The 15,929-nt window shown below is 40.1% G+C and overlaps 1 protein-coding gene across 6 annotated transcripts in view; it reads left to right on the top strand.

Moving 5' to 3' along the window:
- Odf2l (outer dense fiber of sperm tails 2 like) overlaps positions 1 to 10,549 on the top strand; it is a 77,364-nt gene extending 66,815 nt beyond the window's left edge. For 4 of the 6 annotated variants that reach the window (XM_029560295.1, XM_029560293.1, XM_029560294.1 and 1 more), the window contains one exon: positions 9,744 to 10,548. In XM_029560295.1, the coding sequence (XP_029416155.1) occupies positions 9,744 to 9,902 (159 nt within the window). In that variant the 3' untranslated portion in view covers positions 9,903 to 10,548. Of the gene's footprint in view, positions 1 to 9,743 lie in introns of all 6 variants that reach the window. The other 2 variants (XM_029560298.1, XM_029560292.1) reach the window with 2 other exon arrangements.
- The last annotated feature ends 5,380 nt before the right edge of the window (positions 10,550 to 15,929 follow it).

Genomic DNA, 15,929 nt, shown 5'->3' with positions numbered 1-15,929 from the left:
TTGAAGGGTGGACTGAGTCCTGCTGCTTGCAGTTGAAGCAGCAGGTCTCCATCTGTCTCTGGAGATCTGTCTTGGGGCATCTCTGGGTCTAGTCTCCTTTCTCCCAACACTGTCTTCTAGAGTGACTGGGAGCCAGGCCCCCAGCCAGATCAGGGAACTGGCTGAGACCAGGACTCCAGTCAGGGAGTCAGACTTGTGGAAAAGCCATGTTGCATCTTGTCATATAGAGCATGGTGGGCCCCGATTGGTTGATGTGTGTGTATTCAAATGAAGTGTAAAATGAGATCTATCAGGAGAGAGCTGTCAAAACCAGGAGGAAAAAAGAGGACGCCTGCGAAAACTTGAACCTGTCTAGTTAGGAACTCTGTCCCCTTTCCCTCAGTGTTGTGTGTCGCACAAGTGGGAAAAGTGGTGCTAAAGCCCTGCAGTTTTAACACCAGTTCCTGTCCTGATTGCTAGGCAAAAGCAGCCTATTCTGCCTACGAGACTGAGCTGTTCCTTTTTAGCTGCCAGGGGCTGGCCTTCCTTCTGCCACCAGGAAGGCCCAGGTCTCTGTCTGGGGCTGTCTGATCTTTGCTGCACCTGTCAAGGCAGTCTGCAGTTGTTTCATCACTTCTATGAAGGTCCAGTTGCCTTCACACCCAGGCTCCTGGGGTTCTCAAGCCCTGACTGCTGCTGCCACCTGTACTCCTATCACCAAGTGCTACAAGTTTTCTTGAAAGGATTGGAGTTTCCTTTCAGTCAGAGGTAGTGGTTCGGGGTGCAGAAGACTTTGGAAACGTGCATTCTGGAGGCCTCGGGAAAATATATTGGGAGTTGGCAGTGTGCAGGAGTCAAAGGTAGAATGTGTTCCCTTGTGCTGGCTTGTGTTTAAGAGAAATGTTACGTCCTCCTTCCCTTGTCCTCCTCCTTTGTCTTCTACCCCTGTTGTATAACCTTTCCTGGGGAGACATGAACAAGTGTGCTCATCTCAGATAGGGCACCAAGAACAGACTAAAGAACCCATTCTACCAAAGTCCAACTTGGCAAATCAATGAGTTTATTAAGGTTACTTTCAGGAGTGTGGGTGAAGAGTTCCATACATGGATGTTCTAAAGACAGCTGCTTAACTGAAAAGCCTAGCATGGGTGATGATTCACAAAATCTGTACCTTGGAGTTCTCCAGGTGGCACCGGCATGGCTTGCAGGCAATAGGCCAGGTCATAGACTCCATTCTCCCAGTAGTCTACTGTTTATATAACCTTGGAGGGAGGGGGCCTGTGAATCTTATAATTTTCAGGGACTTCCTGAGACTTGCGAGTTATTTCTTATGTCTTCACAGCCTCCCTGCAGAATGGAAGCTTTCAAAATTTGGAACTTCCTAAGTCTTAAGGAGCCTCCCACAGGGATGAAAGTGCTTCGGTTATTGCTACACAGTTCTTTTCTTCCCTCCTCTCCTCTCCCCTTCCTCTCTCCTTCCCTCCTTTTTTCCCCTCCCCCCCTCTCTCCCTCCCTCCCTCCTTCCCTCCTTTTTTTTAAGAGTAAAATCCTGACTGTGTTAGCACACCTTTAATCCTGGCATTGGGAGGCAGAGGCAGGTGAATCTCTGAGACTGAGGCCAGCCTGGTCTACCTAGGGAATTCTAGGCTAGCTGGGACTACAGAGAGAACCTATCTCAAGAAAACAAAGATCCCCCCCAAATAAAAAGGAAGAAAGAAAAAGGGAAAAAGAATAAAAATTCTCTGTATTATATGCTTTACTTTTGACACTACTAAATTGAAATAGGTGCTTGATTCTCAAGATTGCTTAATGTTTGGGGCTTATTTACCACAACTAGATGTAGCATCTTTTTTCCCCTTAAAATTTAAGATTTGCTTAAAAATTAAAGATTTAAGAGCTACTCTGAATAACAATTTCAGTATTTGACTCATTTTCTTTATATTTTGGCATTACTTTGGTAGGGGTTAAGAGCAGAAAATGCTATTATTACATGAAGTTAATATTGACAACTGGGTTACTGTTAAACATATGAAAATAAAACCTGTAATTTCCTATTGCTTTGCTTAAATGACAAGAATATGTTCTGAGCAATGCACCATTGGGCAGTTTCTTTCATCAGTAGGTGACATCATCATATGGGGATCACTGTCATATATATGGTCTCTCATTGACCTCACATATGTATGTAACTAATTATAAATGTTGTAACTGTATGCTGGTGACTACTTTTTTTATAACTTTTTTGATAATCTTTTCCTATAATTAAATATGAAAAGCACTGTTTTATAAAAGGGAACTAGGGAGACCATAAGACATATGTAAATGATCTTTATGGGAAAAAATGTTTTCATCATAAAAATGACAAGTTAATCACTTTCATCTTTTTTGGTAGGCTAAGCACCCACTGCCAGTGAACTATAGCCTCAACTTCAGAAAACTTCCTCAATGTCATCTCAGTGTAACCCCATCTGAAACTTATTGTCTGTTTTAGTTAATTTGCTTTTATTTCTATAGGAAAGTATAATTAATTGCCATACAGGTTCATAAATTTGAATTTCCAGGCTAGTGGTTTAAGAATTTTATTATTTTGAATTTGTCTCATTTTAGAGTTTTATTTCAATCTTTCTGAAATAGTTCATGTGGCAGTTGAAGCATTCCAAGAAATAAAATCTTAATTTCAAATGAACTCAGTCATTAAAACATTGAGCTTAATACTTGATAGCATAGTAGTTGACACTTAAAGACATATCCTTCCTTTTTCCTGCCTGGCAAAAAGAACATTTTATACAGACTTTTACTAGTTCCTCTAACATCAATCATAGTTATTTTTATGTTCATGTCTGATAGTGTAACATCTGAGTCATCTCTGGGTCTGGTTTTGTTGTCTCTTGAAAATGAGGTAGAGGTTTTTTTATATATATATGCACATATATGATATTTTTAATGTTTATTTGCTTGTTTAGTGTGTGTGTATGTGTATGTGTATGAATGCCATGTGCCTGTGTGAAGTTCAGAGGAGAACTGATGGGAAACATGGTACTACAGGAGTTAGTATTCACCCTACTCAGTTTAGGTCTTCTGTCTAATCTTTACTTGCTATTTTCCTGGTTCTCCTTTTGGGATAGGAATGAATATGTGCTATTGTTTGTATGTCACAGACTTTAGGAGTTACCTTGAGTCTCAGAGAAGACATTGAACTTGGGCCCTTTTATTTTTTTTTAATTTTATTTTTTTTAATATTTACTTTTTAAATTTTATGTGTATGAATGTATTGTCTGCATGTATGTGAGTGCACCTGTGGTTGCCGGCTGTAGCTGCTCTCCTCCGGCTATGGCCGCTCTCCTGCTCTCAGTTCCTCCAATCAGTCATCAGGTCTAGACCCCAGGGCTGGTGAGGCAGCGTTGCCACATTCAGTTGCAGGAGACCAGGTTCAGTGACACAGATCTGCTTTATTGCAGGAAGGCACAAGCTTATGTAGGGGTAGTGGTCCAATCACAGCACAGCAAGTAGGATGCCTCATTAGCATACTGGGTTTCAGATTACAGAGCCTGGATTCCTGGAAACCACGTGACCCTGACTGTTGGCAGTATCTAAGTGTTGCAATTTTGATTCCAAGGGTGGTGATTAGGGAGTGGCGAGCTCTAGGCATCAGTCTCATGATCTGCCAATGGGAGCAAATGTCACAAGACTTTCCTTGTGGCTCCAGCCCTCTGGCCGTTGCCTCAGGCCTGCTGTATGGCTGTCAATAAGACTTTTACCCTAGGCTCAAGCCTGTCTCCCACATGTACCCATGTCGTGCAGTGCCGCAGAGGTCAGAAGAGGGCTTTGGATCCCCCTGGAATTGGAATTAAGGATGGTTCATAGCTGTCATGTGGGTGCTGGGAATCGAACCCAGATCCTCTGCAAGAGCAGTCAGTGCTCTTAACTGCTGAGCCATCTCTTCAGCCTTGGGCCCTTTTATTTTTGACATAGAATCTCATGTAGCCCAGGCTGGCCTCAGACTTGCTATATCACTGAGACTGGGTTTAAATTCCTGATCCTCCTGTGTCTACCTCCTAAGTGCTGGGATTCCAGTTATGTGCCACCTTGCCAGGCTTGAACTAGGGTTCTTGAGCACTGTTGAAACTGCTAAGACTATGAGGAGTCTTGGAGATGGATTAAATACTTACATGAGCATTATGAAATGGCCATGAGCTTTGGAGCCCAGGGGTAGAATGTTATGATTTGAATATGAAATATCCTTCATAAGTTTATGTGTTAGATACTTTTTCCCTTTTGGTGGGGCTATTTTGAGAAGTTCTGGAAGGTGTTCTCAGCTTGTGGGAAATATGTCCCCAGGGTGTAGTCTCTTGGGGAATCTTGTTCTTGGCCCCTTCCTGTTTCTTGTTTCCTCTCTGTTACGAAGTGAACAACTCATCTTCCTTCATACTCTCCTACCACCATGAATGATGTTCTGCATAAGTACATGGGGTCAAGTCACCTTATACTGAACCCTGTGAAACAGTGAGCTAAAGCAAACCTTTCCTCTTTAAGCTGTTTACATCAGGTACCAGTGATGCAAAAGTATATCTAATGTAATTGCTATCTGATATTACTATTTATTTTTTAATTTTATGTATATGAGTGTTTTGCTTGCATGTGTATAAGTGCGCCTGTGCTGTGTAAAGCCTGCGGAGGCCAGAAGAGGGTGGGTGTTGGATCCCCTGGAACTGGAGTTTCAGATGGTTGTTAGCCATCATGTGGGTGTTGGGAATTGAACCCAGGTTCTCTGCAGAAGCAGCCAGAGCTCTTAACCACTGAGCTATCTCTCCAGCCCCTACCTTTCTATCACTTTGTATTTTAGGTATATCTCTTAGAAGTCACATTAATTTTTGTTGGTTGGTTGTTTTCTGTTTCTTTGCCTTTTCAGTTTGACAACTATTACCTTTAAATTAGAGTATTTAGCCTATTTATTTTTAATGTAATTTAGACATAATTAATTTTATATGTCTACCACCTTACTAATATTTTCCTGTTTTACACACCTACTTATATTCCCTTCCTTCTTATTTGATTCCACTTCAAAACTATCAAATGTTGTAAATTCCACTTTTTCTTTTGTTAAAAGTCCTGAAGAACCCCAGATATTCTATGTCTTTAAGGAAAGGCATTCAACAGGACAGGTCTTTTTGGGGTGGGGTTAAGCAAATTGTGTGAAGAGGGATGACCAGCCCCATGGCATGGACTCAATTGTGTTTGACAGTTTATATGTTGTAGCCCTAACTCCCAATATCTCAGAATATAACTGTATTCAGGTAGTGCATTTAAGAAAGGAAATTAAGGTGCTGAAGGATAGCTCAGCAATTAAGAGCACATACTGCTCTTTCAGAGGATTCTAGTTTGGTTTCCCAGCATCCACATTGAGCAGCTCACAACTGCCTGTAACTCCAGCTTCAGAATAATCCAATGCCTCTGGCCTCTGTGGTTACTGTACTCATATGCACAGACTCCTATACAGACACACATGCATACATACAATTAAAAATAAAAATATTTTTAAAAAGGTGATTAAGTTAAAATGAGGCCATTGGGGCCATTGGAGTACACCCTAATTCAATCTGTCCATAAAAGAAGGAGATACCAGAGAAGATAGGGAGGGGACTACAAATGGGTGTAGCCAGCTGTCTGTAAGACAATAAAAGATGTGAGGAGAGCCCAAGTCTACCAGAGTCTTGGTGTAGATTTTGTGCTTCAGAACTCTGATAAAATTAATGTCTAGTTTTGCTGCTGTTTGATGTTTTGTTACAACACCTCTAGCAAACCAGTACATTCAGTCATCAGACTGTATTCTTAAGATACAGGTTACTTTGGGTCACCTCTATACAAATGAGTTGTCTTCTTTTTAACTTTGACAGAGCACAGGTAATTCTGCTCTGACCTTATTAGCAAGTTTTCAGGCTAAATTTTTAGTTAATTGCCTCAGACAGTCTTAAATTCAGGAAATGCCCTGTGTGTTCAAAACCAATGCTCCAACCATTCAAGACTCCAACTTTTTCTTTATTTCCAATCCAACCACCAAAACCTCAGCCAGCTTCTCTGACACCCCTTACCCCTCAGAAGCAGACTTATGACAGGGATCATGCATGGGTTTGTAGCTTCTAGTGATGTCAGAATTGACAACTGTTCCCCTTAGAAAACTGGTTGGGAATCATCACAACACCCTCCAAAGCTTCCAGCTCTTGCCTCCTCTTGGCCCAAGGGCTCCTATCCTGGGTAGGTCATTGCCTTTCATTGATATTTGGTGAAATTATACTTTGCTTTTCTGAGGCTTTTTGCTTAGCTCTTTTGTGTCCTACCCTGCATAGCTTCAGAATCTGACAAGTCTGTTGAAGGATAAATCAGCCATGCATTTGATTCTGCTTGGCCTCCAGCTTTGTCCCTTTAACTATATGAGTTCTCCAGAGCCTTTGCCAGGGTCCTGGGCCCCAGCTGTAGCTCAGGGCCTGGCCAAGCCAAAATTCTTAACTTATGACCTTCCTAGGAAAATGCAGCTCAAAACCTTAGCTCTGAAAATGAGTTCCTTTAGTTGTTCTTACTTGCATGGCTCTTTATTGTTTTTGAAGAGACTTATGTTCTTTATTTGGACTTTCTCGTTATGGAGCAACAGCTGTCCAAGTTTGCTTGGAATGAGACGTTTCTTCAGATGTAAGACGTCCATGTTAAAATTGGAATAGTCTTGGGGAAATGAGGATGACTGGTGGGCCTAAAAATCTGCAAGATTGGACTGCTGCAAAGCTCATTAGTCCCATGCAGAATCAGGAGTTTAATTATGAATTAAATATCCTCCCAAGCATTAGAAAGAGTCCTGTTCTGCCCCATACTGTTAAGCAATAGGAAGGTGAACTTATTAAAGAAACAAACTGAGATATTTTGTGTCTATATTCATGCCTCCTATTGAAATTGTCTTGGTAGTTTATGTTAAAAAAAAATAGATGAAACTGGAGCTGGAGAAATGACTCCGCAGTTAAGAGCACTGGCTGCTCTTGCAGAGGAAAAGGGTTTGATTCCCAGCACCCATATGGCAGCTGTCTGTAACTCCAGTTCCAGGGGATCTGATGCCCTTTTCTCACCTCTGTGGGCATTGCATGACATGGGTGCAGTTACATACATGCAGACAATATATTTGTACACATGAAATAAAAATTAAAAAATCATACAAAAATAGAGGAGATGAAGGTAAAGTGGGAGAATTGCCAACTTAAATCTCATTTTAAAATTACAGATGTGGCATCTAAGCCATAGTAAGAAATTGTAACTCCTTTATTTTCCTGTAAACCAGTAGTTAAGTCCAAAATCTTGATTGAATTCAGGTTTTACTTTTTTTTTTTTTTAATAGAACAACTTCCCAAAGAGCTAGGCTTTCTGTTGCACCACATTAGGGTGATGTGTGGTCCGATTGTCACATTTCCATTAATACTAAGGTGGATCTGTAGCTTCAGGTGATGTCACACCGATTCCTTTATTAAAAGAATCAGGTCAGCTATTTACCTAATGCTTTTAAGCAGGTGATGTTGAGCCTTGCCTGAATCCGTTATTTTATTGCAGGGTAGAAAAATGTTGATTTTTTTTCCCCTCTAATTCTGTAATTTTTCTTCATTTATTCACTACTTTTTCTAAAAGGAGCTTCCCTCATCAACTGACTGTTTATGCTGATATACAGACTACCAGGAAAGCCGCTGCCTCTGCTGCAGAATAATGAGCCCCTCAAGAGCAGCATGGCTGCTCTTATTTTATTGTGTGCATTTCTAAAGAACTGGAAATATGTCTGTTACATGGAAATGTTTGCCTATTTTATCCACTGTGGTAGCTTTAAACTTTAATTTATAATACTAAAATTTTCTAATGTGTGAAATATACTTTCCAGGGCTGGAGATACAGCTCATGGCAGTGCACTTACCTAGCATGTGTGAGGCCTTGGGCTACATTTCCAGTCCTATAAAAACAAACAAACAAACAAACAAACAAACAACAAAAAGATAAATCTTCAAGGAAGAGGCTTCCAGGTCAGTCCCAGTTTGATCGCTCCAAGTCCTGTGTGTGTCTGAAGTATGTCCTATCTTCAGCAGTAGGGTCTTAACCTTTAGCTTCACTGGGTGGCAATCAAGGGCTATGGCAATAGCCTGTGCTGTTTTGGGAGTCTCTGGACTGCCCTGACCAACAACTTGAAGGGAGGTTTCTTCTGTTGGGCACTGTGCTTCTTGTTACGTAGCCTTCAGCTCTATACATGTGCATGCACGTGTGCACACACACACACAAGTGCTAAGGTAGTGGTCCAAACAAAGCATAATAACCACAACAGTGCTGGTGCAGCAAATTATTGTATTGGTGTAGTAGTGGCATTTTTATCTTGGTAAAGAACAGCTATCTAATTGGACTTAAGACTCACTTAATGGGAGGGAACTCATGTGTGCTACTGTAAACATAGCCAAATACACATGGCTGGAGAGGTCATAGATCTTAGAGAAAAACCTATTATCTGTCACATCCCTAGACAAATTAATTTCTTACTGTATGCTAAATATGTATCCTTATATTACAGAAAGTATACCTCTCACAACTCATCAAAGAAGCTTCTTTTTGAAACAGATGGATACTATTACAGAATTCCACAACTGGTCAAATACAGAGAATAAGTGTCTGTGAAATGCCCAGCCCTAAGTGACACATCTCCAATGCAACTTTTACACCTAAGGCTTAGGGAACATAGTGGAAGAGGGAGTAGAAAGAATATTAATGCATCTCTCAACTCTCACCAGTGACACTGCCTCATGGTGATCAACACAGAAAGCTACAACTGGTCAAAATGTAGAGAATAAGACTGCAGAGTGTGTGTCCCTGGATAGGACTCATAGTAAACCCCTGCCACCCAGGGCTCAGGGACCATTGCAGAAGAGGTAGAAAGATGGTAGGAGTCAGGAATAGTGGATGATCACAAGGAAATGGAATTTTCCAGGCAGCTGGGGACTTGCTCTTATGAACTTACAGCAATGGTGACAGCATGCTCAAGACCCATGCAAACTCAGACCAGACAAAAACCCAGCATAGAAGTGGGGAAATAGGTTAGAAGCCCTAACCTTAGGCGAGGAACTATTGGCAACTGATCACTGTTGGGTGAGGAATAGCTGGTCTTCTTTAAGGGAGTGACACTAGATAGGCTGACCAGGCTCCGGTGAGTGAACTCACACCAAGACAACGGGGAACACAAACTTGACACTCTAGGCCTTCACATTTATGACAGAATGCATGAAATCTGGCAGAGGGGGCACCATGGAGGAGTGCAGATAGGGGTAGGGTTCTAAATATGATCAAGATATGTGAAATTCACCAAAACAATAGAAACTTTAAGTTGAAATCTACCTTTGGGCTCTTAAGAATGTGTATATAGGTGTGTGTTTATGTGTAATTTCATATTTTTAAAATTTTTTGTTTATTCTTCTTACATAAGAAAAAATAGTTAATTTAGGCCAACTTCATGGTCTTAAGTACCCAACAGGAAAGTATAATCAAAGACTAAAGTGATTGATATGCTTCTTTAAGATTCCAAGGGATTGTACTTCCCAGACATTAGGCTTAAGTTCATGTAAGATGTTACAATTATTTCTCACATTAATTATAAAATGCTACTCAGATGTAAGACTTCAAATCTTGGCCTAAATTCAACACTGCAGTGCCTACCCCAGCCCAAAGAGGCAAGAAATGATGGCTAAATTTCTTTTCTCTCCCAGTCTAGAGGCCGTTTGGGAAGGAACTCACACTGTGATTCTTGCAACTCCCCAAAGCTATCAAAGGGCCAGAAAGCAAACCCTGAGTTCATCACTCTGGAATCCAGCCTTAGATGCCAAAAGCAAAACAAAGAGGAACCCAATGAACGGATGGTCTCGTGAATCCACCAAGAAATTCTCCTGGTTCTGTAGTACTTGTAATGCTCTTGCCTTTTCTCCTCCCTCACATCTCTTTCTAGACATCAGTTGAAGACTTTCTTTCCTACCTTTATCCCACAGTTATACAAATAAAGCCACTTATGCACTTTTGATGCCTTTTAGATAGGCTTACTGGAGGGATACTTGACTGATATCTATGTCTCCATTCAGCTCTACTAACAAAGAGTCTTGGGAGGATAGGTTAGGATTAGTCATGATTTGGGCTGAAAAAGATGGGGTTAATGGAATGCTGGGAGGACAGGGTTGTATATCATCTCAACCACAAATATAACTCCAAGGTCTTAAGGCACTTTTTAAAGAATGAAAAATTTGGGAACTTTCCAACCTCCTATAAGAATGGTTTGGAAACTGTGAAGGTCTTACAGGCTCCATGCTAACTTCCTTGGTAATCAGTGGGTGTCCTGATCCTGTATTATACTAATTCAGGCTTATTGCTTATTGAGTCAAGCTATTAGCAAATGACTGTCCCCTCCCTATAGCAATTGCTAATTCAAAGATATAGCAGAAAGAGAACCAAGGCCTTAATGAGTTTGAAGATAAGAAAATAAGTGGAGAGATTTGTAAGAAACATTAAATATTCTTTTATTTCAAACCCTGTAAAACCTGGAACTTGGTTTATGACAAGGAATTCTAATCATTTTATAAAATATTTTTATTTTGTGTGTATGAGTGTTTTACCTATATGTATATGTGTACCATGTGCATGCAATGCCCCACAGAGACCAGAAGAGGGTGTCGGATTCCCTTGAAACAAGTTTTGATGATTGTTAGCTGCCATGTGGTGCTGGGAATCAAACCCCGAAAGAACAGCAAGTATTCTTAACCGCTGAGCCACCTCTCAGCCTGAAATTCTAATTGTTTAACCCCACCATACCCTGTAAGGCTTTGGAAAGGCCCTGATGCATTCCTGAGCATGCTATCCTGGGGCAGTAGAGCTCTTCTCCGTTCATGCTGAAGCCAACTCTTTTTTTCTTTTTTTCTTTTTGGCCTTTCTGAGACAGGGTCTTCCTGTAGCTCCAGCAGTCCTGGAACTCGACCAGGCTGGCCTTGAACTCACAGAGATCCACCTGCCTCTGCCTCCCAACGTGCTGGGATTAAAGGCATGTGCCTCCACATCCAGCTTGATGCTGATTCTTTTAAACTAGCCAACTGGGAATGCCTGTGAGGTCAGACTCCAGCCACTGGAGAAAAGACACAGTCCTCTTGTGCTAGGGATAAAAGCCCACCACGCTTCTGGGTCCTGTGTGCTTGCTGGGTCTGACTGATCACGTAAGACACCCTTTTGAAAAAGTAAAATCTGCCTTGTGGTGTTTAAAAAAAAGTTTAACTCTACCTTTTGTCTCCTAAGAGTGTGTATGCAAGTATTCCTATGTGGGTAACCCAAGTATTTTCACTGCATTTCTGTGGATATCTGACCCATTTCTGCTCGCTCTGGGTCTCTATAACCCAGTATCATACCTGGATCATTAAGTCATCTGACTAGATGATACTGAGACTTGCTTTCATCAAGATCCAAGTAGTGGATCCCACTATGTATATTTTTTCCTTGTTCAAGTGGATTTGTGTCTTTGTGTGTGTGTGTGTGTGTGTGTGTGTGTGTGTGTGTGTGTGTGTGTGTATGCATGCCAGAGTCTCATGTTTCAGGCTGGCCTTGAATTCTATATAGCCAAGGATGACCTTGAACTTCTGATCCCCCTCTTCATCTCTGGAGTACTGGATTGCAGGCATACATCCCCACTCCCAGCTTATGTGGCATGGTGCAGTGTGGTGCTGGAGTTCAAACCCAGAGCATTTTATATCCTCAGCACTGTAGTGGAATTTTAGAAGAAAATGTCATGTCTGCATCCTTGGTACCATTTTTTCCAGAATTCTGTCCAAGTAGGTACATACTGTGAAATTCATCTTTCATCAATAATTCTGCTGACCATGTTGGGGAAGGTAAGATTGGTGAGATGGGAAAAGGGCTTTTGGAGCTTGGGAGACTGGTAGGAACCTATATCATCTTTGGTAAATAAAAATGAGGAAGGAATAGGGAAATGGAGTTAGAATTCACCAACATTATAGTGGAAATTGTATAATGTCAGGTTTTTTTTTTTTTATTCTTTATCATTTTGTTTCAGTGTCTTCTGGAAAAAAGAAATTTGCTACTTTTCCCATCCTCTTCCCAATGACATGGTGACTCAGTGGTTCTTGTAGGGAGGATGCATGGATGATGGTTAGGTACCAAATCAGTGCCATCACCTATAGTACACAAGGAAGATCTGGAGATGAAAGAGCCTATTTAATTTTAAATTCGTTTTGATCTTATAGCAGAAAAATCATTTCAATTGTATTTTTGGTCAAATCTTAACTTACAGATGTTTCAAATGAATTATTTTCCAGTGTTTTTTGGGGAAAAAGTCTTACTGGGTGTTTATTAGGGAGAAAGTATGATGATCAATTTTAAAAAATCAGAATCTTTTCAATTTGTTCTTTATTGCATTACTGCTTGTCTTCAATGAAACAGTTCTCTGTAGCAATACGAATCATAGCATTTTCATCAGATACCTCAAGTTTTTGTAAGAGTTATGTAATTAGGAGAGAACCAGAACACTCTCACCTTTTCCAATTCTAAACAAGTGCATAAGTTAGTGTTTCAGATTGGTAGTATAGCTTTGAAATTAGGTGAAACTCTAAGTAAGTCATACAAAAATTCCAAGGAAATCTTAAATCAATGGGTTTAGAGGGTATTCATCAAATTTGAAATTTGTGTTATCATAGCTCGTTTATTGACCAACCAGCACATTCTCTGTAAAATGTAGTAGAAGGTCCTTACTTGCCCTAAGAGCTGTAATACACAAGTGTGCTAATCAGATTTCACTGTGAAAGAGTCAGCAATGGCTTTCCTATTCCAAGTCAGTTGGATTTTATTGAGAAGGAATTTGGACTTCCTGATTTTTTAATATAATTTTTTATTGCAACACAAAATAATATGCAGTTTTTCAAAAATTGTCTTGTTTGAGTTTAATAGGATCTTGAATTTCAGTTTTTGTTTTTGGAGTGTTTATTCATATTACATGTGTAGCTACTTTTCAGTTTTGAAGCAGACAATTCTTATTTTCTTGACTTAGTTTCCTTTCTTTAGTGATGCTTAGATCTTATAAAGCTTTTGACTTCATTTTATCATTAACAGTTATGAAACTAATAAGTTTTATTTAAAAGTAAATTGAAACAGTGCTGAAGAACAGGGTTTGAAAAGGCCTTCATCTGCTGCTCATCTGGATTCCACTCCCTAAATTTGCTGCTGCTCATGGTTACTTAATCTTTAAAGAAAGCCCAACTCTTTAAATACTTTGCTAAAGGGGAGAGACAGAGTCTACTTCTCTTATAAATAGCAAGTATGTTTTATACTTTCACATTTTAGTAACTCACAAGCCTAGAGATACTGAACAATACTGAAAATGTTTGAAATTATTAACCCCAGGAGCACCAACAATAGCTGGCAATGTAATGGCCAATGAGCCATTCATAAGGCATATAAGGTGTTTTGATCAAATCCATGCCCACCCGATCCCCTCCAACTCCTCCCATATCTCCCCGTCACTTTTTTCTGATTAACTTCATGTACTCTCTCTCCTTTTTGTTTTTAAATGGGGTTTTTTGCTACTCTAACATTTCCCCCCTCTGAAGAGGTAACACTAAAATCTTTTAAGGATTAGATAAGAGCTCCCAAATACTTTTGACATTTTTGGCCTTTGGAACAGAGTATGTTGCTAAGAGGCCCAAGAATATTTTGGCTTTTAGCCAAGAAACTGGCTACTTTTCTTTGGGGTCTTTTTACCCTAACTGCCTAACCAGTTCCTACTTCCTGTTCTTACCAGCCATCCTCTGAAGGGGTTGTCCAAATTGCTGATAGGGAACTGGGACACAGACTGCTCTGGCTTCAGGACTTGAACCGAGAGAGGAAGGGTGCTTCTCTCTTTTTGGGTGAATCTTCAGTGGGTCTATCTAAAAGACTCCCAGATTGCATAACTCTTGTCTCTAAGGGGAGAAGAAAGTCCTTGACTGGTGAATAGGAGATGTGAAGGAGAAGTAAAGGCAAGATCAGTTAGCATTACAAGTTCTAGACAGGGAACCAGAAAAAAGTCAGAACAGGGCAAATGTTCATATGAGAGTCCACTGGAATTTCTTGACAAGAGCTTCTAAAAGCATCTCTCTATTGGGTTCCTCCTCATTTTTCTTTTGTCTGCCAAGGCTGGACTCAAGAGTGATGGATTCAGGATTTGTTTTCAGGCATTTTAATAGCTGTTGGAGTGATTAGAATCAGTGTCAGTTCCCCCTCAAAGGCTTCTAGATCGGGGGAGAAAACAAATTTGGCCATCATTTTAGAACAATAGCATTACAGTATTGCAGACCATAATTAAACTGTGCTTTTTTTGTTGTTGTTGTTTTTGTAGCCATGTGCTTAATTTTTATTATAGATTCAAAATTAAAATATTTCTGAATAAATCTAAGAATAAATTTAAACTGTGCTTTTTAAAAGATGACTTTCTGTATTCCTAGTAGGCATAACAAGGTTGTCCATATCAAATCAATGTATAATTTTAGTGATTCTAGTTCTATTTAAAGATGGAAAGTATGGTTTATCAATGACATTTTAGGTGTTTCTCATCTTAATGAAATCCTTTTAAGGCCATACATTCCATTATCGAAGTCTTAAAGTAGTTTGCATACACCCAGCATGTGAGGCCATGACTTTAATCATTTCCTCACCAGAACTTCAGGTTTTAATTATGCTGTAGCCCACAAGTCTGTTCTTAGTACTAAGTCTGGCTTTTACAGAGGCAGGATACTCCTTTGTGGCAACAGTCAACTTACCACTTAACAACCGCACCCAGGAAAAAGCCCTCTTAATTAAAAGCTACTAAATTAAACATGTATTTTTAACAGCTTAAATTTTAAAGACAATTTTGGCATAAATGTTGAAGACTTTTTTTTTTAAGTACAAAAATGCCATGTTGCATTTCATGGTATTTTTGGAATGCAGTTTGTTTTTTTGTTGTTGTTTTGTTTTTTTGATTTTGTGGGGTTTCCCTTTTATACAGAATTAAGGTAGTTTCTCAGCATTATCTTCTTTTCCTGAAAGGGAAAACATTTAATCAACTTGCCCTATCTCTCTTTATTTTTATAGTATTTTTTACAAAGGAGATTATAAACCAAGAAAATAATAGGAAAAGAATTATTGTGTGAGGAACTAGGCATGGTGGTGCTGGTAGACGTGTAATACCAGCACCTGAGAGGTAAAAGCAGTAGGGTCAAGAGTCCAAGGTTATCCTCAGCTACATAGTGAGTTGGAGGCCAACCTGGGTTCATGAGTCCTTTTCTCCCAAAAAGGGAGGAAGGGGAGGAGGGCTGTAGGATAAATGGAAAGAGTTTGGAAGCTCAGGTGTGCTTGAAGAAGCATCTTATTAAAGTGAAACTAGGCTCAGAATTTCAGGCAGTGATCAAAACCTGAAATAACAATAAGAGAAAATCACATAGAAGTACTGGGTTGTGTGTGTGTGTGTGTGTGTGTGTGTGTGTGTGTGTGTGTACTACTATTAATGCCTAACAATAGGAAACAATATTTTCTCAAGAGATCACACAATCTCTTTGCAGCATGCCTGGCAATGCTCCTACCTTCTCCTAGGGTAAGGAGTGGAAAGCCAGAAGGACCTAGGACCTAGAAGGTGTCCTTGACTCCACTGTAGCAGCTGTGCACTGCCACTCTGGGGTTTCTTGTGGCATGAAAAAAATCTTGTATAAGCCACCATTTGCTGGGGTTTCTTTCACCCTCAGCTGCATGTATTGGTGAGTCATTAAGAAAATTAAATGACAGTAGGACATGACATTGGTTCATATTTCAAACTGTCAAGACCAGCCTCTAAGATCGTTCACAGTAACCTGTGTCCATCACACCTTTTATGGTTACTCTTCCATTCTCCACCAGGA

The sequence above is a fragment of the Nannospalax galili genome, unplaced genomic scaffold, assembly GCF_000622305.1.
Source record: "Nannospalax galili isolate Female #2095 unplaced genomic scaffold, S.galili_v1.0 scaffold9, whole genome shotgun sequence".
Lineage (NCBI taxonomy): Eukaryota > Metazoa > Chordata > Mammalia > Rodentia > Spalacidae > Nannospalax > Nannospalax galili.
This window is presented reverse-complemented; position numbering and strand designations above follow the sequence as displayed.